Source organism: Schistocerca cancellata, chromosome 5 (assembly GCF_023864275.1).
Source record: "Schistocerca cancellata isolate TAMUIC-IGC-003103 chromosome 5, iqSchCanc2.1, whole genome shotgun sequence".
Lineage (NCBI taxonomy): Eukaryota > Metazoa > Arthropoda > Insecta > Orthoptera > Acrididae > Schistocerca > Schistocerca cancellata.
This window is the reverse complement of record NC_064630.1, coordinates 531574002-531599237: the sequence shown is the minus strand read 5'-3', so window position 1 is coordinate 531599237 and position 25236 is coordinate 531574002. Positions and strand designations below refer to the sequence as shown.

Here is a 25236-nt window from a genome sequence, read left to right as displayed (position 1 = left end):
ATAATGTTTGTTCACTGAATCTTTTACATACATCCGATCATTTACATTTCCAATTCTTCCACCTTTAAAACTATTATACCTTCTAGTTACTTAAAATGGCATTTAATTCTTTTTGAAATTGTTTATTTACAATCATTATTTTTGAGCCTACCGATGACTTAATAACTTTAATTTTTGAAATGAATCCATAATTAGTTTTTGGTTATAATTTTTGAAAATATTTTATTTTTTCTAAATTATTATTGAGTTAAGCATATAACTTATTTTCAAAAATGTCCATTTATTGAATTTCTAATATCATTAAACTTATAATGCATACATAATATTTTTCAAACAAATAGACACAAATGTCCATAAATTTCTTCATCAAAGTTTTATATTCTCTCGATATTGTAGTGTAATTATTTTTTCCTAAATAGTTAACTAGTTGTTTATGTATATTTCCGCCACATGTATCAAAAACAAATTTTATATTTATAATAACATATACATGATCAGAAGCATCTAAAATTACTGTTCCACATTCTAGATTTTTTGGTTCATTAGGTAGTTCATCAATCATACGAACAACACGAAAATAATTAATTTTTAATTATTTAGCTAATTCTTTACTTCCAGACTTAGGTAAAGGATTATTAATTTTTTTGATTATTTCTTTGAAATTTTATCCATTACCACTTCCTTTCTTTTCCATAGCTAATTTATGTCTCTTTGTTCTTGTAATTCTTTATCAACTTTTTTCTTATTTACAACTGTGTTAACAATTGTTACAAATCCACCAGCTAGTGAACCAAGAGCAGCTAAATATGGTAATTCAATCGATAGTAATGATAAAAATCCACCTTCATGTAGTCTTACTCCTTTACCTACTTTCATTTTCATAAGACACTCAATTTTTTTTTCAAAACAGGAATAGCTAATGTAACACTTTCTTCTCTAAATTTCTTTTTTGTGTATCAGTTGAAACTAGTGAAATAATGTGTGACTGTTCATTATTGAGATTAATTTGGAGTGATTTTGATTTAATTTTGCCACAAGGTAGCATAGTACGTTTAGATAGATAATATCATGCTCCAAATGCGAAGACACGATTTTGGTATTTATATATATACGCATGTGATATATGTGATATGCCCTCGGTGGATCGGGCGTGAGATAATCACTTGTAGATATTCATTTATATAGATTAAATATAATAAACAATTTTTATAATCCCCATTGTTCAATACCCAATCCGAATATTCGTTATGCTATGCATTACGCCTGTAATTGTAGTTGAAGTTATTTTTTATTCTAACTCAGCATCACTTGCAGGCATTCCATATTTTGCAAACAACTGAAGTTTTTTATCATCTTTGTGTCGTTTATCTAAAACTTTATTATCACTATAAGAAATATTATATTTTTACTTGCTTCAGCTGATGTATTAATTCCTTTATTCCCTCTAGCTAATCATCCTTTTAATTTGGTTCCCAGACCAAACAATCGATAGCCTGGAACACGAATTTCAAATCCTAAGTTATTAAATAAAGGTATAACACATCTTTTCTCATAGTTTTCACTTTTCTAAATCGTATATGGTAAATTAATCAAAAATCTGAATACATAAGCAATTCCTTTTGCATCATTAATAATAAAATCACTAAATTTGTCAGTTAACACTGTATTTTTCCTACTATTTTTTCATTATAATAATTTTTATTGCAGCTACTTCTTCTCTGTAGATTACTGCTAATCAATCAATTCAATCTCTAACATCATCCATCCAGACACATTCCACAGGTTTTTTGTATATTTATTAATTAAACCTTCAACAACTTTTTCAATTGAATGATTAAGATATCTTACTGAAAGGAAGGAATATATACTTCAACAATTGTTTTTATCAAATAATCATTTTTATTTACTTTACTCTATATAATTTTATTTCAATTATTTTCATTATATACAACAATTGAGTTGAATAATATTCTAGCATAATTTGACAAATCAAGATAGTAAAATTCTGTACCTAAATTATCCATAGTTATTTGTTTTTTAGTTAAAAGGTATATTAATCCCTCTGTTCCTCCATATTCTTTTTCACGAATTTTTTATCTATCAGCATTGAATTCTACTGATAATTTACCAATATATTTATAAGGACCAACAGGTTTTAATCCAAAAACATTATCTTCACTATGATTGATAAATTCTGACATTCTTTTGCTTATATTTATTTTTTACATCTTTTTCTTTTAAGTTTCTATCATTTTCATAAATCTGTAACAAATTATTTATTTCCGATTCACTTAATGTGTAGTCGTTCTTAGCAGGGTTATCATCAAGCCGTTCGTATTGTGGAATTGATGTATATCGTCAAATTCTTCTAAATAATGTTGATTGTAAAGAAGCAAATTGTTTCTCAAGTTCTCTATTCCCTTCAATTGCTTGCAAAACTTTTTCTCCTTATCCTTCAGTTCCTTGGTTAAATTTTTTAATTGTCTCAATAACTGGTTGATCTTTTTTTTAAATTTTTCACTCTCTGTTTTTGCTTGTTGTTCCTTTACACTTTTATTTCGTCTGGCCTTTTTTATCAAAACATTTGGATCATATTTTTCGAATATTTATTAAAAATAAAAATATAATAATCATTTTTATTTTATGTTCAACATTTATGGACAACTTTTATGTTCAACTTTTACATTCAACATTATCTTCAACATTTAAAAAATTCTTCTCTATATATACCTACATAAATGTTTCTTGTCATATCTGTTGTATAAAACAAACTTTATTTTTATTCCAACATTTACTACACATATCTTTAAATTCATCAAACTTTAAATTTCCACCAACAAATTCATGATAAATATGATTTAAATATGTATCCTTTTGTCTAAAAATACTTAAAAAATCAAAATTATGACTAACTGATTGTTTTGATGATTTTATTATGTTTGACTGAAATAAAAATAATCTAAACCTCTATATCCACCTCTAGTAAAATATTCCAAAACAATATCTTGAATTTCAAGAACAAAATCTTCCAAAACTACTACTGAATTATCTTCACATTAGCTAATGGAATAATCTCATCATTATTTTCCTCGAAAGTAACAATTCTTCATTAATTTAATCATTAATTTTTTCGCATCTTTTTATAAATTCTTGATATTTTGATCTAAACTTTTTGAATAAATGTACAAATAATTAACTTTTACCTAATTTCCCATCCTGGTGCATGAATATACTTACTAATCATTAATGTTGTTTTTACACAACCTCTTAGTCCTATGATTGCACATTGAATAGAATTTGGTAACAGTTTGCCACATTTATTTTTAAATTTCTTTTCTGGAATGTTTATTTTTGGTTCCCAATCAGTCATTTATTTACATCACTTTTACTAATGTAACTCAGTAGATAATTTCAATTGAGTGATAATTTGGCTGTTCTGAAAGAAAGATTAACTGTTCTTATAAAAGCGTTTCACTAGTTGGCTTTGGTTCAACTTTTTTTGCTCCAAATATTACATCTAAAAATAATAAATGCTACTGGGATGGAGAAATTTCAGATTCATTAAAAAATAATAAATTAAATACTTTTGTAGAAACGATAGACATTCCTGTTGGTCAATATAATTTTAAAAATTTAGAAAAATTTATTCAAACGAAAAACCTAATATAATCATTAAACAAAATAAAATTTTAAATAAATTTGTTATTGAAAGTGATGTTCAGTTATTTATAGATAAAGAAGATTGTGTTGATTAAGTTTTAGGATTTACTAATCAAATTTTTTGAGCTAATGAAAAAACTATTGGTAACAATATTCATAAAATTATTCCATTTGAATAAATAAAGATAAACTTTAATCTAGCTGATGGAATGTTTGTCAAAAATAATAATCATTTTCATTGAGAAACTAATATTACTGCTTCATATAAATTCAATGCTGAATTTGATGGTCAAGTAATTTTTTAATCAAATCATCCTATAAATATTCCAATTTTTGAAACTGTTCAGAAACTTAATTAACTTCTGTGGTGCTTAAGAAATACTAATTTTGAAAATGAATTAATAATTATTTCCATTAATTAACCCATGAACGAAATCGATAATTATCAATTTTATTCATTTCACATTAATGAAAAAAAGAATAATTAAAATATTCCTACAGGGAAACAGATATTATTATTAATATTGGTGATGGTTGAATTCATCCTAACTGTTTGAAACTTTTTATGACCTTTGATGTTATTCACACATATGGAACAGATTTTTCCGGATATGATGGAAAAATCAAATATTAAACTAATTGATAATTATGTTTCAGAATTGCTGGTGCTATTGCAATTAAGAAACGAAATAACATTTTATCTAGAATAAAAATCCATTTATTTCTACCTCAACCCTTATTTCATTAATTTATCCCTTTCAAATGAATTAAATATGGAAGGACATATTATTAACAATGGTAAAATTAAAACCAAACAAAATGGAGTAGATTATCCATTAGAATTATCTGGTGGATTTTTTAATAATTATAAAGAAATTTTGTGGAGGATGATTTAACCGCCGTAATTTTTACTTAGCATTCAAGAAAAGGTCAAGAAGATTCTATTCTTGGTTGAACTACTGATAATGATAATAGTACTCTTCCTAAAGAAGGTAAAATTGGTATTAAAAGTATGAAATATTGAGTTTCTGTTAATAAATGTGAACCAGAATATTCATTTGAACTAGAACAAGAAATACTTAGTAATCCAAAAATTCCAATTTCTTTCTTTGAACCCCAAACAATTGAACTTGCTGGATTAAATGGAAAGAGAAATTTTGAACTAGATATTACTAATTTATATAATTCTGCCAAGTTGATATGTCTTACCTTATTTTCGTTGCTTTTGAAAATAATTGAAAATATGATAAGTTAAATGATTCTTCTTTATTAGATTACGTTAAACCACAAAATATCTTTGTTGAAAATGGAAGCAATCAAGTTTTTCCTCAATTATTATGGAATCCACCTAACAACTTTTTAAAACCTTATGATGCTTTTAGAGATTTTAAAAGGATAACCCAGTTAATTAACGATGTAAATGTAAGGCCATTCATTTTTATTGAAAATTGTCCTATCTATGTCATGAATATGACTAGAAGAATGAATGTTGTAACTACTCATAATCAGCAATGAAATTATTTGCATTATTTAATGAAAATATGCCAAATGATGCAATTGCATACGTTATTATGTATGGTAAAAATAATGTAACTTATGATTCATAACATAGAATGCTTATGAAAATTTCTATTTACATAAATGAATAAAAAATTAGAAAAAGTAATGATATTTTGACTCATGTTCTCAGTTCCTTTTTAAATATTTCCATAAAACTAGAGACAATGAAAACTGAAAACTTTGGATTAGCTAAAATTGTAATGCTTTCCAAACGTTGGAATAATTTTTAATTTTTGATTCCTTAAATATTCTCTATGTAAATGAACATGAATTGTTGCACTGAAAATCTATTAACTGAACTTAACAATGCTTGTGCAGAAGTGCTCACTATATTATCAGAGTTTAAAAAATATAAAACTTATGTCATTCCAAAAGCTGAAACTTTACCAACTACATCTGGAGAAAAAGTTTTATTACTTTTAGATCATGAATTTAAAAATACTCTTCCAGAGCTATCTATTAAAATCATTACAAATGAAGGATTAGAGAAAAGTGTAGAATTAAATTTTATTTTTATATAAAGACGTCTAACTCATGTTATTGAATTTGAAAAAAATAAATATTTTTGTCATTTTTATTATTTAATTAAATGAAAATTTAGTTTACAGGTATAGATTAATTTTGGTGGTGGGATACTGCGAAATTAGAATCCTGATTTATAACCTGCAACTTTTAATCAAAAATGCTCTTTGGTCCAGAACACTCATAAATATACTACTCTCATTCTTCCACATCCATCAATCTTGAGCAAGGAACATGAAATATTCAGACAGACATATATCCATTTGCAATATCGCATAGGAACATGAACAGACCAGAATAAATATATTTATATTTTCCAATACTTATCACTATATAACTCACCATTTATCTTGTAATGAGAGAGACCAGCATTGTCGAAGGCCTTCTAAAATGCTGTATCATTACGAAAGTTGACAGCTGTTTGTTAGTTCACTTTGACATATTTTCCTATTCTTGATTCTTCAAAAGTGATTGACAGAAAGTTTGAGGACAAATACTAGCATTATACTGATGAATCAAAAAATTATGACAATCTTCTTAATGTATGTATGTCCATGTTTGGAATGTAATACAGCTGTCATTGGTTGATACAGTTTCGAGAAGTAGTGTGTGCATTTCTGTAAGTACTGGTTGGTAGCATGTGGGCACAGAGCTGGCACCTGATAGCATGTATGTGTTCCCTTAGGTTCAGATACAAAGAATGTGTTGGCCAAGATGTAAATGTGATTTCACTATCATTATCCTCAAACTGCTATAGTATGATTCTGGGCTTGTGACATTGGCAGTTATCCTACTAAAATATGCCATCATGTCTAGGAAGACATCTTTGGATGCAGGTGGTCTGCAATAATGTTCACATGATCCTGACTGTCATAGTGCCTATGATTACTACTAAAGGTTCTATGAAAACCCATAACATAGTACTGACCCCACCAGCCTGCATCCATTACGCGGCATATGCTTCAAGTAGCCACTCACGTGGATGATGGTGTATCCTCACACGACCATCGACCTGGTGTACAAGAAACGTCATTCCTCTGACACAGTGATACGTTTCTATTCATCTACAATCCCATCTCGAGAATATGTTGCCCACTGTGATCATAACTGACGATGTCGTTAGGTCAACATAAGAACATGTAGGGATCGTCTGGAGCACTATATTCAATAATATGTGCTGAACATTGTGCTTTGAAAGACTTGTGCCATCATCAGCATTATACTCTGTTACAGGTCACAGATCGCCACCTGTCCTGCTTTCCAAAGCGTGCAAGTCTCCGATCTCCACATTCTGTAGCCACCATGTCAGCTGTTCGTGATGTCGCCATCCTTCAACCGCTTTCCATAGATGCTCACGACGGCAATGCGTGAACAGCCTACCAGCTTCATATTTTCAAGACGCTCATTCACAGGCACTGGGCACAGCAATATGCCCTTTGTCGAAGTCATTTATGTCATTTGCGACCCGTATCGCCGCCATAATGATTCCCCATTATTATCTTCTCCGCTTATATACTTTCCTAACAGCTTCACATGCCGGGCGGCACTCAGTCTCGCTATGCGCAGTGGTCGTAATGTTTTGGTTAATCAGTGTATTTAAGCATGCGCCAACCTTTGATTACTTTTAGTTTTGAAGAGATTGACGGTGTCTCGGTGTGTAGCCGTCTCTCGTTCCTATTGCATTGGTACGTAAAATTACTAACTGGAGATTTTGTTTATAATGGGAATGAAAATCGACGTCGTTGTCATTGTATTACGAGCAGCCGCTCTTTTTTTAGAAGAACATAGTCAGAAAAACTTAACTGAAAACATGTTTAATAAGTCCAAACAAAATGCACTCAATAGCTATTTGGAGAAACTCTCGATATACAGGTAAAGTTAACAACAACGAAATGGCCCTAGAAACAAATTTTCTCGCTACGTATGAGCAAAAATAATTGTATGGCAGTTTTAAACATGTTTCGTTTACCTTAGGACCTTAGACAAATTTCTGTTTTCGTTTATATGTCAGAAGAAATGCTCCCATTGGCTGTTACTATAATTTCCCTCATTACCTTGATCAGTCAACGCTTAAATATATCTTCGTATTATTAAATAAAATACAAATCTGTTGAAAGAGAATAAGATTTACGATATCAAATATTTTAAATCTGATTTTTCGAAATCAAAGAGGCTGGACGATGTGGGAAAACAGCCAATCACGCGTTTGCTTTTGAATTAAACGTTGGTGACTTGTGCATATGTACTTTTCTACTTGTCTGCAACTGTCGCAAGTTTCAACTGTCATTCTGCAAAGATCTTATAAATACTTATGACCAACTTTATCTTTGGTAAGTAAAACTTGCTGCCGTGTTTGAATTGAGCGGTCTGCACGAAGATAGTTTTGTAAATAGTGTACAGTGTTTTGATTTAACGGGCTGAATACTTACCAAAGAATTGAGCTGTAATACTCGTCAGCCACACATGGTAAGTGCGGAAAATGTAAAATAATCCACCGGCGTCAGTTGCCAGAGTAAATTTTATTTGTTGTTAGAGTCCTTTGCCCCTCCAGATCGGAGTTCGCTACTGTAGGATTACCTGCATTCGTGAGGGTTGAAATCCCGTATTTTGTTTGTATAAAATTATAGGATCGCAAGAATAAATATTCGATTTTTCATTGTGTTTCTATATTTTCATTGTAGCAAGGCTGTAAGTATAAACTATCAATGTTATCAACCCAGAAAAATTAACGAAAAAAAGTGTTCATGGTGTCATTAACGTTGAGCAAATATTAGCCTTTTTCATCGAATTACCATTTGTACGAAGGGCCTACATGCAGTGAATTTCTGCGTATTGGTCGTTCTTTGAACGTATGCACATTAGGGAGACGAGTAGTTCACTGAAATGTGCCAATACGCTTTGTTCTTGCTCTCTAGATCCTTTCGTGCACGTCTGCAGACAACCGTACCGGTATTTTTGCGAGAACTAATTGTTTACATATTTAAGTTTACTCATGGGGGAGAAGCGATTGATGGGCCTTTTCAAGTGATTTAGTTCGGTGGGAGAGATTCTATATGTGTGTTTCACACAGCTGTACTTTTCCAGTGAATCATTACAGCATACTTTGTACAGCGAAGTGTGGTATTATTTTGTAAACACTCTCTCATAGGTCTACTGACCGAATGAAGCTCTTTAAATCACCTTTACTTTAGGTTTAGCCTATTCCGTAGATACTGTGGAGAGACAGGTCTTGGATGTGGAAAAAAGGCAAAAATATAAATGTAAGTGTAGTACAGTGAAATGACTTTGCATTACGCCTGATTTTTTAGAGTGCGGTATTCTAACTATAAAATAATGCAAAAAATTAAATTCAGGAGTTTCTGTGAAGTTACTCTTCTGTGGAGTAGGAAGAGTTGGCCAACAGAAAGTTCTGTAATCCAGTCTAAATCTAAAGTACATTATAAACATGACATTAAATGTGCTCTGGTATGTTGCTGAATGCACATTATCCACAAATAAGACTCCTTTCTGTAGTAATGTTAATCCGTACATCTGCATCTACATGTACATCTTGAAGTCTTGGTACCAACATAGGTTGTTTCTGCTCTGAATGTTATATTCATGCTCTTCACTATTTTTATGGAAACAAACATTATTAATGTCAAAGGACTTTAATACATAGATATATTGTGAATTATTTGTAAAGTACCCAGCTTTTCGAAGAGATCTCTGAAGGATGATGTGAGGGCATCAGACATAATACTTGTAACTCAGTTCACTATTTTGAAAATATCGACTATGTAGATTGAATTTTCCAACAAAGAGATTCCATAACTCATTAATAAATGGAAATATGTAGAATAAACTTTTGTATCGCATACAGCTGTAAATGTGTATTGCAAATATAGCTAATACGAGGTGCGAACACCATTTTGAAGATGTGAATTTTGGAAAAAAAAATTTAAAATGCTGTATCTCTGGATCAGTTCTAGATACTTTGTTTGGTTTTTTTTTTTTATTTGAAAGATAATTGCTTTATGATTACAAAGAAATCCTCCATTTGGACTTATCTGTGAAAGTTATTTTACTATAGCGCTCTGAACTTTTTTACAATTTGTGGAAAAAAACTTTTTTTTTTTTTTCAAAATGCCAATTCATTTTTTTTTTTTTTTTTTCTGTTGATTGTCATATAGTTCTACTTTCCCAGAAAAGGAGAGCTTCTACTTTCAAGTTGGACAGGTTTTATTTTAAAAAATCATTTTTTAACTTTCAAGGATACTGTATGTCTTCACTGAAGTTGTTTCTTACTAATTTCTTTGTTACAATGTTTATTTCTGTCGGCATTTGTACCTGAACTGTCGATTCTGATAAGAACAACCCAGTCACCGAACTGTCCACAGTAACATACTCGCTGCCCTGTCTCCCTATTCATAATGAATCCTACTCTCATTATACCATTGTCTGCTGCTGTTAATATACTCATCTGACCAGAAATCCGTGTCTTCTTTCCATTTCACTTCACTGGCCCTTATGTAGCTAGTCTGAGCCTTTGCATTTCCCTTTTCAGATTTTCTAGTTTCCCTACCACATTCAAGCTTCTGAAATTCCACACCCTGACTCGTAGAATGTTATTCTTTCATTGGTTATTCAATCTTTTTCTCATGGTCACATTCCTCTTGCCAGTCCCCTCCCGGAGATCCAAAGGGAAGACTATTCCGGAATCTTTTGCCAATGGAGAGATTATCATGATATTTTTTCAATTATAGGCTGCATGTCCTTTGCACACACATTAGGCATCCTTAATGCAGTGGTTTCCATTGCCTTCTGAATCCTCATGCCATTGATGAATGCCGATTCTTCTGCCTTTAGGGGCAATTTCCCACCTCAAGGACAAGGGAGTCCCCTGAACCTCCGTCCACTCCTCCACCCTCTGTGAAAAGGCCTTTAACAGAATGAGGGTTGACATCTTATGCCTGAAGTATTCAGCTGCCAGTGCTGATTATTAATCAAAATTTAAGTGGTGGTCGGTTTCAAACCCGGGCTAAAGATGTTTTGATTACTAACCATAGACACTACCCCTAGACTATCCAGCTATAAACGTATTTTAAATAGTTCGTAATTAATCCTTCCAGGCACCAACCAGTAAAGCATACTCTCTCTCCCATACCACGACTAAATTAGCACATCTCTTGTGTCTTCTGGTTGCTGCTACATCAGTGTGATGCATGATGTTGGTGATGTTATTCATCGCATATTTTTCATGGCATCATGCAAAGGCATTCATAATACAGCTCCTCCATTGCTGCAGCAGCTTGTGAAACCTTTTTATGCTGTGATTCGTGTCTTCCCAAAGTGATGTGAATGTGACACATGAAAAATCAGAAAAGGAGGGGAGGGGGTTACGAGATGACAGTGCCACAGAAGCTCCTAGGCTACAGATAGGCAACCAGCAACCCTTGGGCTGGATGTGGCCTGTGATTGCTCTTGATCTGACCTGCAGAAGAAATTCTTGGGGGGGGGGGGGGAGGCGAGAGAGAGGGGGGAGGGTGATGGGGCAGGAGGAGGCTGCGGAGCGAGTGTTTTTAGGCATAATTTGTTGACATGGCATATAGGGATATTTGTGTCATTCATTTCGGTGCATTACCCCATAAACATTAACGTCATGGATGCTACAGTTCTGATGATGTGCTGTGACAAGGTGGCCTATGAGCTTAAGTAAGTATGTTAATCAGGCCCATGCTTGTCCTAGGCACTCAGTTCATTTGCACACCAGATGATTGCAATGTAGTCCTTTGCCAAATATTTGTGTCCCCTTAGAAACTGACAGCTGACCTCTCATCCATGAACTATTTTTTCATGAACTATTCCTAGAGAGGTTGAAGAATCTTACACTGTGATGTTATTTTCTGTTTCTTAAAAGTTTTATTTTCTACTGAACTCATAATTACAACAACGAAAAATGATATCAAGTGGCTCACATATCAGTGATATGGAAGAAGTGTCTGGGCTGCATGATTTTGCAGTCAGCTGCTGTCACCAGCAGAGAGTGAATATCTAAAAATTAACAGACCTTCCTTTTGTAAGGAAAGTTGATTGCAGTGTGTGTGTGCGTGTGCGTAATTATATTATTGTGTAGGGTTTCCTTACAAAAGGAAGGTCTGTTAATTTTTAGATATGCACTCTCTGCTGGTGACAGCAGCTGACTGCAAAATCAGGCTGCCTTCCTGTTGCATGTCATGTAAAAATCACTGAATTTTGTATATCCCACCGAAGCTCAACAGACCTCATAGGCCTGGAGCCATTGTTGCACATCAATACTCACGGATTGGCGCACTCAGAAACTTCACCTTCTCCACATATTGTTACACACTTATTTACTTTGTCACTGCTGCTAGTATTGTTTATATCTTTCCAAACTGTGCGCTTATTTACTAGGTCAGCCAAACAAACCATGGCCTCCTTCATTTTCTTCCATCCATGCATTCTTCTCCAGGTAGTCCCATCGTACTCATATCCTCTCTTATCCCATCAACCCATCTCAGATATGGTTTTTCCCTTGGTCTGTTACCTCTGATGTCTTCTTCCACAACTTTCCTGGTCATCTGGCCTATTCAATGTATTATTTGCTATTTCAGTCTCCTCTCTTTAACCACTGACACAATGTATGATGATTTGTACAGCTCAGTTCACAATTCTCCATCTCCCTCTGCCTCTGCCTCTCCCTCTGCCTCTCCCTCTGCCTCTGCCTCTTTTTCCAGTCACCTCTCTTTGAAATTGGTCCAAAAATATGCCTCAGAACAGCATTCTCAAGTGTCAGAAGTTTTCATTCTACCTCTTGAGATAGAGTCTCTGCATTGTAAGGGCCATATGTAGCATTACAGTTCTGCAGATCCTAATCTTTCAGTGATACTGCAGTGTAGTGTTCGAATGTAGAGATCAGGCTGCCTTCCCGTAGCATGCCAGAATGCAGCCCCACTGTGAGTGGTGTTCTCTAACAGGGTGTAAGTTGGTTGATGTTTGTAAATCACCCTGACTACTGTCAAATGATTGGCAGCTGCTGCAAATCTGTGTGTTGGAAGAGCTCCAGAGAGTCATGTGCTTGTGATACTTGTACCAGAGGTACCTCAAGTACTATTCTCTCCTGTGGATCCTGCCTTCACTGCAGAAAGTACGGGGCGTGTCATTACTCACCCACTTGACTGTGAGAGGTGTGTCAACGGTAGATTTAGGCATCCTATACAGGGTGGACGGGGACCAGGAAGCACTCAGGTTGTTGTACTGATCCCCCAAACAACAGTTCTGAGGTGCTGTCTTAAACTGAAACTGAGCCAGTAGGACTCTCTTCACCTGTTCTGGGGAAACCGTTTCGTTTGGTGTCAGGAGATGGCAAATGCAAAAGGGTAGGAGTCTATTAATTGTCAGCAGTTCAGACGTGCCCCTTAGGACACAGCATGTTATCTTGGAAGAAGATTCATCATCCGATGGAGAAGTAACTTTAGGTGTGCCCCAGGGAAGTGGGTTGGGACCTTTAGTGTTCGTGTTGTAAATTAATGACCTTGCGGACCATATTAATACTAAAATCGTGCTTTTTGCAGATGACACAGTTATCTATAATGAAGTACTATCTGAGACAAGCTGCATAAATATTCAGTCAGATCTTGATAGGATTTCAACATGGTGCAGAGATTGGCAACTTGCTCTAAATGTTCAGAAATGTGAAAATTTTGCACTTTGCAAAACAAAAAATGTAGTATCCTATGACCCTAATATCAATGAGTCACTGTTGGACTCGGCCAACTCATACAAATACCTGGTTGTAACAGTACGTAGGGATATGCAATGGAATGATCACATAGATTCAGCCATGGTTAAAACAGATGGTGGATTTCAGTTTGTTGGTAGAATACAGGGGAAAGGCTGTCAGTCCAAAAGAGATTGCTTACAAATCACTCATGCGACCTGTTACAGAATATTGCTCAAGTGGATGTGACCTGTACCATATAGGACTAACAGAGGATACTGAATGTATACAGAAAAGGCAGCACGAAAGGTTGCAGGTTTTTTTTAATCCATGGAGAGTGTCACAGGGATGCTGAAGAAACTGAACTTACAGAATCTTCAAGACAAGTGTAGGCTACCTCAAGAAAGTCTATTAAAAAAATTTCAAGAACCAGCTTTAGACGGTTACTCTAGGGACATATTACAACCTCTTACGTATTGCTCACATGGGGATCATGAGGATAAGGTTAGAATAATTACTGCATGCATACTTGCATTCAGTCAGTCATTCTTCCCACACTCCATACATGAATGGAATAGAAAGAAACCCTAATGACTGCTACAATAGGATTTACCCTCTGCGTTGCTCCTCATGGTAGTTTGTGGAGTGTAGATGTAGATCTAGATCTCAATAGCAGTGGGACTGGAGAAGCTTTCTGAGTGCGACTCTTGACCTGTTTTTGTATTGCACCAGAGGAGTTGCTGGCAATGGTCCAGATGGGTTAAATGAGGCTGCACATTCCTCCAATAACTTCAACATATCTTCTATATCACGTCCTTTCAGGTGCATCACTTTTTCACTTAGTACAGGTAAATTGACAGACTGTTCCAGCTTTAGGTATTCTGCATTTAAATACCTTTCTAATTCATCGTATAAGGCTTCTTAGTTAGTTTTCAGTGTTTCTTTCGATATCCTCACGTCCTCTAAATGAAAGTTATCTTTACAGATGCACACTACTCAGCTACCATCTAACTCCTGCACATATGACAAACTACCTTGTATGAAACATTGCGTTGCATCCAGTACCTTGTTGCCATGTATTGTATTAATCGGTGTAGCAGCTTCTACATTCACTCAGACCAGTCCTACTGTATCTTTCGGTATCGTATCCCGCAAGTCAAACTCAGAGATTGTGTTTGCAGTTTAATAGGTTTAACCAACATCTCGAGTATTCCTTGCGGCAGTTTGGTTCTGTCAACCATAAAACCTAGACTGAATTATGTCTTGCCCAGCTCTACTATGCGCTGCTGTAAATCTCTTTGGGTGTGATGTTTAATCAGGAAGTCCAGACCCAGAATGACACCGTAGATAACGCCCATGGTAGGAACAACTTCCACACACACTTGAAAGTCTCTCCTTCCAACTCAGAAACCCAACAGTGTGGAACTGAGAGAATTCACACTTTTACCACCCACACCATGATGGGTTCAAATTCATTGTACTCAATATACTCTGGCCAGCCATGGGTATCTGTGTCCTGTATGTAACAACAGCTTATGTGACCTACCTTTTACACAACTGAATAGACAGGTATCTGCCACTGATTTTGCCCCATGGTGTCCCTTACTCGAATTTACTGGGAGTGTTGCACAGTGGTCACAGTGCCTCTGTTCTGTTTAAAACAGGGGCACAAGTGTTTCATTGATTCCATCATCTTAGTGCCTATGGACATTTTCTAACAGAGTGCCCCATTTGCTTGCACCTCAAATATTGTGGCTTCATACAGAACTTTTGAACATGCCTAAGAGAAAGACGTCTATAACATACAGTCTATGCATTAAACACTTCTTGCTTCACCCTTGGTCTAGTCAGTGAATCAGTTTCAGTCAAAGCTGCTGCATTTGCTGCTGCTGCTTCATCCAAAGTTATCAGAAGCTCTTTCCATACCTTCTGCAGCACTTCGGATGGAAGGTCCTGCAAAAACATATCAACCACCTGTTGTTCTGCTTGATGAAAATGGCTTTATTGACATGATCGTCATTCATTAATTCATACATATTGACCCTGATTCTTCTGATGCAGTCCACACAACACTCTAATGATTTTGCTTCCTTCTTTGCTACACCATTAAGTTGTTCGTGATAATGCCATTAGGTACCATATTTTTCTTCCTGAAACTCTGCGAAGGGCTGAGCAACCTGCAATTTTTCATTGCCCTGTTGTAGCATCTCCTACCAGTTTTAAATGAACTGCACCCAACAACTGTTCATCACTCCAGGAATACTGATCGGTTTCTCGCTGCAGTCTGGACAAGAATGTAATATTTTTAGAAGGCAGTTTCCCTTCTCGGTTCCAAATCTATTGGCTTCAGCTGCAAACTACTCACTTAAGTAATTGCACCATTCTGGTACAGTCAGGCGAAGGGGTCAAAAAGGGATCTTGTGTTTCAGGCCATACGCAAACTACCTATGAAGACAAAAATGCCTTTCCCAGATTTACCTGGATTGGTGCCACCAATGAGACTGTACCAGCATGAAGGATAGGTGAAGACACGTCCGGAGATGAACCTTCCATTCTTTGACCTTTCAAATGATTCGCTTCTGTACTCGAAGCTTCATGTCAGCTCTGACCAAAGCTACCTTATTTTTAGTATATGCTGAATTGCCTCCTGGGTTGTTGATTTTTCACTGACAGATTTTGCTCAGTATAGCATACAGTATATTCATAGATAAAGGAAAGGACAAAAATAACCAGACAGGCCAAAAAAAAAATTTCCGACATTTACTTGCAAACTAACGCTGATCATGACTGCTGCTGCACCGTCTTCTCTTCAAGGCTCTGTTGGATGACCATTTCTAGTTCCAGCAGATATTCTGACACCAATACTATAGCAAGTGTAATATAGGATAGGATTGGCTGAGTGGTTCTCTGCTGGAGGTTGGCGGAGGTCCAGTCAATGAATGCAGCAAATCAGTTATTGGAACACTTTATCAACAGACACTAACAGATGTGGTTCAATGCACCTGAAACTGACAGTGGGAGGGATCTCCTGTTCCTGGCATGTTGGTACAGGTGCACTGACACAGGCATTCCCCATGGACGGCAACGGTGGCCTGACTACCACGGCATGACAGTGGATGGCAGCGGATGGCCTTGGTGGTGGTGTGGCATGGAGGTGACTTCTGTGTGGCTAGGTTGGACATGCAAGCAGTGGTCATACGGTTGCAGCTCTGTGGAGACAGTGTCATAGGTGCAGCAACAACTGACACAGGCTGTGCATCATCAGACAGCCCAGACCCACCTGCGGGTTCGGGGGTTAGAATAGGCCCACGGTATTCCTGCCTGTTGTAAGAGGTGACTAAAAAGAGTCTCAAACGTTTTAGCTTATAGATGATGGTCCCCTCTTGGGTTTGACCTCCATATTTCCAAATTCTTCTGAAGAGCAAGCAAATTGGGGATGGGCGCCTTACATGGTGCATTGTGTCCATCGTGCATTGAGGCCTTTAGCCAGCTTTCTCGTCATCACATTGCCGTCCTGCTCGTTCTCCATCTCTTGGGCAAGGATACATTCCTGGGTGCGATTTACACCATACACTACGAAGTGTTGCTTTTTGCGGAGACGACGACCATGGACTTCCTTGCACCTAATATCCAGCATGGTAGCCAGTCCGTTGTGGTGGGGCCGCCATGTACTCCGTTGGTTGAAGCCCCCTGACAACACAGGGATCGCTCTGCTGATGCCTGCGCCGTTAACTCCCCAAATATGCCAAGGAGTAGATGCGTATCTCCCTGGGACATTAGGACTCCCAACAATGGCCGTCCTGCCAGGTGGCCCTTGCTGAGGCTGGGTGGCGCCGTGGGGAGGGCCCTTCGTCGGAGTGGGTGGCATCAGGGCGGATGACCCACAATGAAGTGTGGTACATCATCCCTTGCTGGTGGTCAGCCACCAGCAGTCTGTAGGCATTCTCTGGCTCAATTCAACGCTCAGATATACGATCCCAAATCGCTACCCTCCCTGGCCACACCGTGGGCGGAGAGTAAGGCTCTGGATGGCAGTGACAATTATTTGCCCCGGTTCCTAGTTTGTACGAGAGCTGATGGGGAGTCTTTCATATCAACAAAGCCTCAATTATTCGTAGAGCATTTAGAGGACAATTTTGCGGAGATGGAGGGCTTGTCCAAATTGTGCTCTGGGTCAGTATTGATAAAAACGGCATCCTCTGCCCAGTCACAAAAGTTACTTGCTTGTGACAAGTTGGGGGATGTTTCACTTACCATCACACCCCATAAGAGTTTAAATATGGTCCAGGGTATTATTTTCCATAGGGACCTTCTTTTGCAGTCTGATGCTGAGCTGCGCGCCAGTTTAGAGCGACGAGGTATTCACTTCGTCCGTCGTGTTGATCGGGGTCCGAAGGATAGATTGCTACCGGTGCCTTCATCTTGGCCTTCAAGGACCAATATCTCGCCGAACTCTCAGACACAATGGATGTCACTCGCACAGATACTCAATCGGTGGTAGCAGGTGACCCAGCGGCATAATCTGCCTCCTCGATCCCTTCACGCCTTTCTCGGCCATGGACAATGTCATTCTCTGGTGGAACTGCAGCAGTTTTTTCCACCACACCAGCATCATTACTGCCACAGAATCTGCCATTCCCTGTTCTTCTGGGTCCCCTCAGCGGAGGACAGTGCCTTGGTCGTCACCCGAGATTGCTGAGGCGATTAAAGATCACAGGCGGGCACTCCAGCGTCACAAGTGGCATCCCTCATTGGAACACCTCATCGCCTTTAAACGGCTCCATGCACAAGCCTGTCACCTCATTCGCCAATGCAAGCAGGAGTGCTGAGAAAGGTATGTCTCCACCATTGGCCTCCATACCTCTCCATCGCAGGGTTGGGCCAAGATTAGGCGACTCTGTGGCTATCAGACCGCCCCGTCAGTGTACCTGCACTTTCACTGAATGGAGCATTCTTTAATGACTCCAACGCAATTACAAACTGCTTAGGGGAGCATTTTGCTCAGAGTTCCGCTTCTGCGAATTACCCACTGACCTTTCACTCCCTGAAAGAGTGGTTGGAACGTCGTAGCCTTTCATTTCACACACACCACCCTGAATCGTACAATACTCCATTCAGTGGAGTGGGAATTCCAAAGTGCCCTAGCCACTTGGCCTGATACGGCTCCCGGGCCAGATCGCGTCCACTGTCAGATGCTCAAACACTGCTCGGTGGATTGCCATCCCCTTGTTGAAACCTGGCAAGAACCCACTGGAGGTGGACAGCTACTGCTCCATTAGCCTCACCAACATTCTTTGCAAGTTGCTCGAACGCATGGTGAGCCGGAGATTGAGTTGGCTACTTGAGTCTCGGGGCTTTCTGGCTCTGTCTCAGGGTGGGTTCCATAAGGGCCGCTCTGCCACCGATAATCTTGTGTGCCTGGAGTCTGCCATCTGTACGGCATTTGCCCGCTGTCAACATCTGGTCGCCATCTTTTTTGACATGCGGAAGGCATATGATACGACATGACGACATCACATGCTCTCTACACTTCATGGTTGGGGTCTTTGGGGTCCGCTCCCGATTTCATACAAAATTTTCTGTCACTTCGTTCCTTCCATGTCCAAGTTGTGGCCTCCCATAGTTCCTCCTGAGTTCAGGAGAATGGGGTACCGCAAGGAACTGTCTTAACTGTCTGCCTCTTTTTGATTGCAATTAGTGGGCTCACTGCGGCGGTGGGAACATCTGATGACTTCTGCCTATACTATAGCTCCACTGGCATTGCAGCTGTTGAACGGCAGCTGCAGGGCGCTATCTGAAAGGCATGGTCTTGGGCTGTAGCGCACGGCTTCCAATTTTCGGCTGCCAAGACCTGCGTTATGCATTTCTGCCAGTGACGCACTGTTCACCCTGAGCCATGGCTTTATCTTGACGGTGAAGCTCTTGCTGTGGTAGAGACGCATCGGTTTTTGGGATTGGTTTTCAATACCCGGTTGACTTGGCTGCCTCATATTCGGCAGCTTAAACAAACATCCTGGCGGCATCTTAACGCTCTTCATTGCTTGAGTCACACCAGCTGGGGTGCCGATCGGTCTACCCTTCTACGGCTGTACCAGGCATTAATTCAGTCCTGTCTGGATTATGGGAGCCTGGCTTATGGTTCAGCCTCACCTTCTGCATTGTGGTTGCTGGACCCCATCCTTCACAGCAGGATCTGATTCACCACTGGAGCTTTCCAGACAAGCCCTGTCAACAGCACACTTATGGAGGCAGGTGTCCCTCCATTGCGGTTCCGGCGACAACGATTACTGGCCACTTAAGCTACACACGTTTTTAGCTTGCCCGGGCATCCCAATTATCATCTCCTTTTCCCTCAGTTGGTCGGCTCTCTTCCGGAACGGCGGTCCCGGTCAGGGTGTATGATCGCGGTTCACGTCAGAACTCTTGTCTCTGGGCTTGAGGTTTTCCATCTTCCACCTCTTTTCCGGGACCCTCTGCGTATATCCCTGTGGTGTGTGCCCCGCCCATGCCTTTGGCTCAATTTGGCACAGGGCCCGAAGGACTCAGTCCCTCCTGAGGCTCTCCGCCGCTGCTTTCTTTCAATCCTTGCCGCGTTTCAAGGCTCTGATGTTGTCTATACTGACGGTTCGATAGTTGCTGGTCGTGTCAGTTATGCTCTTACTCTAGGGGATCATTATGAACAACACTCATTGCCGGCTGGCTGCACTGTTTTCACTGCCGAGCTGGTTGCCATCTCTCGCGCCCTAGAGTATATCCGCTTCTGCTCCGGTGAGTCCTTCATTATCTGCAGTGGCTCCCTGAGCGGTTTACGAGCTATCAACCAGTGTTACCGTCGCTCTCGTTTGGTGCTGGCTATCCAGGAGTCCCTCCATACTCTTGCCCATTGCGGCCGCTCTGTGGTCTTTGTGTGGATCCAGGGGCGTGTCGGCATCCCGGGAAATGATCATGTTGACACACTGGCCAAACAGGCTGTCGGTGCATCAGCTTTGGAGATAGGCCTTTCAGAGAGTGACCTCAGGTCAGTTTTGCGGCAGAAGGAACTTCGCACATTGAGCGAAGAATGGCACAAGCTTCCTTCACCCAACAAAATTCGGGCCATCAAGGAGGCTACCGGTGCGTGGCGCTCCTCCTTGCGGGTCTCTCGCATGGACTCTGTTGTCCTCTGCCATCTATGCATTACACCTGGATAACACACAGCTATTTATTGTGCCGCTAGGACCCACCTTTATGTCGCTGCGGGTCAGCTTTGACAGTGGTCCACATCTTGTTGGACTGCCCACTTTTAACTCCGCTCAGGCAGATGTTTGCGCTGCCTGATATGCTTCCTGCACTTTTATCGGATGACGTTGCGATGGCAGATTTAGTTTTGAGTTTTATTTGTTCAGAGGGTTTTTATCGCTTGATCTAAGTGTTTGTCCTTTTTTGTGTTGAGTCTGGCCTTTGGCCTACAATTTTAGATTGGGATTTTTAGTGCATTCCTTGGTGGTTGGCTTTTCCTTTTCAGTTTCTGTGATCGGCCAACCACTGCCACACTCGGTGTGATTTTAATTCCTTTTGTCTGATCTCTGTCTGTGTCTTTCTTGTCCTGTGTCGTCTCTTTTCATCTCCATTGTTTGTTTTTATTTTTTGTGGGGGGGTTTCAAGTTCATGGAAAAAGGGACCAATGGTCCTAGTAGTCTGGTCCCTTCAATCCCACAAACCAACCAACCATCCAACCAAGACAGCCCAAATGTGACGACACCTTGTCAGGCTGGTTGTGGTAGTTTAAATCCCCCATTCCATAGGCTGACAGTTGCAGAAAGCCCATGTATCGAAGTTGTGACAAAACATCTGGAGCAGGGGTGATGGTCAGGCGTGGCATAACCAGTATGTCACTTGGTCATGTAGCAGGGGTCCACGTGATACCCCTCTGGTTGACTTGCGGAAGCAGGCCTCTACTGACATTGCTGAGCTGATAGTGCATTGGCTGACAGTCTGTGGCATTGTTTCATTGCTGAGTGGCTTTTCTGGCTGCCAGATTCTGCAGATCTGTACATCTAGAGAATTCATTGCAATCTTAAGTTGACATGCATAAGTTCGAACAAGTACACCTTCGTTGAGTGATTTGAGTATCAACATGCCTTCCATGTTATTATTGAGTGATTATATGGTGTGATCACTTTTGAGGAATATAATTATTTCCACAATACAGCATACATGGCAGGTGCATGTTTGCAGTTAAAATCCACTCCACTCTTGTTCATTGTTTCTTTATGGTATTGTACCTAAGATCATTACTGTATAAAAAATATTTCCAATTTAAGTTAATGAGAGCACACATGATGTTCCTTTTGTAATATTTTTCACTTCATATACAATAATATTGCATTCATTCCTTGTAAATTCTTCAGTTTTTTATGCAAGTTTCAATGCAGAATTCTTTCACCCAACATGTGGTTTCACTACTGATGAAACAAACAAAATACTCTTGACTATCTAAATTTCCTTAAGGTGTCTGCAAAGTAAAGTATTTTGCTGATAATCCTTTCATCAGAAGTTATGATTTGTTTTGTTTATTGAATTTTCCTGAAGATTCAATGATATTTTCTGGAAAATGATTGACATAGCAAGATTTACTTTAATTCAATATTGCACATTTTGAAAATACATTCTTCTGGATGTTAAATGTCTCTCACACATTTCACTTGTGGTACATGTCTATATTCAAAATCTGTGATTGTTCCATTCTGTAAAAAAAAAAAAAGGAAAAAAACTGTATCGTGTGTGTCAAGGAATCATGTATGCAGGTATATCATGAACTAAATGCAATTTAATTTTGACAGAAAAAACAGAAGGTAAATTGGAATGGGACAAAGGAATATCTCCTGGATTTGTAATGAAAGGACTGTTTTGCAAAATCCACCCATTCTGTTTTGTACTGCAGACATGGTTGCTAACATTGACTGACTACCCATGGTACGAGATGTAAAAGCAGAAACTTTGAAGCTCTGTGTCAAACACATAAAATATTTGTATTTCCAGTAACCTGTAAATACATATTTGACCTTCATTCCTATTTTAATGGTGACAGTGCAGTGTTAGCTCATGTTAATGTATGATAAAATCCCATTCTCTGCACTTTTTTGGTATGCTGTGTTTTTGTTTTATTTTAACACACGATTAAATGTGTTGCAGGTGACATTGTGTCTTTTGTACTCATGTCGAAAGAGTTCTTGAATACAACAAACATTTCTGATACCTTTGCTGGTGTTCCAAGAAAACAGAAATTTGTAACAAATCCAACACCTTCGGCCGTTACCAGATATGTATGCATTTCAAAAGAAGGTAAGATTTTACACTGTCCAGATTTTTGTTTTCTTTACAGTCACAAGAGGATTCTACATTATTTATTTCAGTTTGGCACTTAATGCAATTTTCTCATGTGACAAAAATTAAAATTATTATTTTTTTCATTGAGTAGTATTGCTGATATTGAGAATATTGCTTATAATATTTTGAATTTGACTTAAGCAGTGAACAACTCTCTCTATTTAATAATAGAAAGTAATTTTCCTGTTAAAACCAGAAAAACAGTTTATAAATGACGATTTGGAAAGGGAAAGAGATTGAATAGACCTAACAATATGAAATAATATTGTAAATATGAAAATAAAAGTAATCTTGTCATAAAAATCACGAACAGGGGATTAAACCATTGCTCAATGAGAAACACTGTTTTCCACATTGCAAATTGTTTGTTCAAATTTGTTTACTTTGCAGCAGATGGTTCATCCCATTCTCAACCCTTGGCATTCTGGGAGAGTGTGAGAAATAATGATCCAGTAGTTACTCAGCATGTGTGCTCTTTTGAAGAATCGGGAAGTGATGTTAGTTCATCAGTCCTATCCACCAATGTGGTGCTGAAAAAACATGTTGCAGTCATTCCAGCAGATGCAATACCAGCATTTCCTGGTTTTTGTTCTGCTGAGCGTCTTAATCAGAAACGATACAGCCAGCATGAAAATGTTTCTCACAAACAGCATCCACCAGCGCACATCAAGTCATGCCGAGAACAGCAGAAATCCACAAGTGGGCAGAAGCATGCTTACTTATAAGTCATTTTTGCTTAGTAAATCCTAATTCGCATGATCTGTAATCAGGAATGCCACTGGAATGTGTGTTATATATATATATAGAATAGTGCTCACCAAATACATAATTTGTATCAGAATCAATAGTGCACAACATTTTGTTAGTTAACATAGTCACATAGGGCCAAAGAAAAGAATAGAGAAAGGAGAAGCTGAATGAATGTTCAAAAAAAAGAATGATCAATTCAGTTCCTCATATCGAAGGTGATAGGCAAGAGCAGAAAGGCTTGTTGTATGGTGTGTTCTATAGGTAATCAGGAAATGTTTAGTAGATCAAAACCTGCTGCACAATTCCTATTCAGACATTGAAACAAACAATACTACTCATAAAAATTAATAATTGAAGTAAGCAAGCAAAATACAGCAATCGTAGAGAATCTGTTGAATGAAGTTACAAATGTATGCCAAAACAGGGCTAGCAGAATATATCTTTTGTAATAGACTGTTGTAGGAAAGGATTAATTTGCACTGTTGATAAGTAATTTTGTTATAGAACAATAATCATTCTCTTGTGCGTGTTTTTGTTGACAAATTATGTTGATGAGGTAGCACTATGTAAATGTCGAACTATAGACTGCTTCCCCAGTAATTAATGTCGTTCAGGAATTGTGGTGAAAACGATTTTTCTTCATTTCACATGCATCTTGGGAGTCTGCAAAAGATTTTCAAATTAGTAATGCCATTAAGTTATGTTTTATTTTAGTTCTTTTGACAATTTTTGCATGTTCTGCTTTCATGTACTGGTCTTTTGTTTACAGTTGTTCCTGTAATTTCTGTGTAGGCTTATTTTGCTGCTTCTGCATTGCATGTAATTTTCTCACTTTCTGGTCTTTGCTACTTACATTACCTCTTTCTCATTAGTTTTCTTTGCTGTTGTCATAGTTACACTCTTAATATCAGGTGGTTATATTAAACTGACGATGTTCAGAGTGCTGCAGTGACGGCTGTATACATCACAGGATGCCGGAACATTGTAGGTATGTTCATTAATTGGTGCACTCATGGAGTGTACTAAAAAAAATAGTAGTTCCACTTTGTGTCACCAGATGAAAATATGGCACAGTAAACAGAATGTGAGATGTTTCCTGTTTTGATGCTAGTATGCTGTTTGTCACTTGACGACGTGTGTTGATTTCTTGTGTGAAGTGACATAGCTGGTGCAAAGGATTATAAAGGTTGAAGTTTTCCATACAAAGCGCAATGGTATTGAGAAGAAAGGCCATGCACTGCTGATAAAGATTTTTTAAATCTGAATTGCAGCAGTAGCGGCACTGCATTGTGGGAATATCGCCAACAAAAACAGCTGTGAGAAGACCTCGTGCCAATACGTGAGCTGAAAAATATGATCAAGAAGTGTGAAGAAATGGGTGAATTAGGTGGTGCAGCAGGGGCAGGGAGGTGTCCCATTCACATCCCAGTTGTTGAAGTTGGTGTACCTGTAGCTGACTGTGCAGCACATGCCTCAAATTCTGCAGCAAGTGCTCAGGCGGTGTCATGGGAATTCTCTCTCCTCTGGTCAACAGTTCAAAAGATATTGTGGTGCATTTTACACTCGTATCTGTACAAGATTCAGGATGTGTACCATATGATTCCCCAAGATAGGCTACAACACAATGAATTTGTCATGTTTCCTCCCCTCCCCCC

General features: G+C 38.2%; 1 protein-coding gene across 1 annotated transcript in view; it reads left to right on the top strand.

The window, feature by feature from the left end:
* The first annotated feature begins 8093 nt into the window (after positions 1-8093).
* LOC126188666 (uncharacterized) overlaps positions 8094-25236 on the top strand; it is a 103956-nt gene continuing 86813 nt past the window's right edge. Inside the window, exons 1-3 of the mRNA XM_049930271.1 lie at positions 8094-8208; positions 22637-22786; positions 23222-23530. Coding sequence (XP_049786228.1) covers positions 22660-22786; positions 23222-23530 — 436 coding nt within the window. The 5' untranslated portion in view covers positions 8094-8208; positions 22637-22659. The remainder of the gene's footprint in view (positions 8209-22636; positions 22787-23221; positions 23531-25236) is intronic.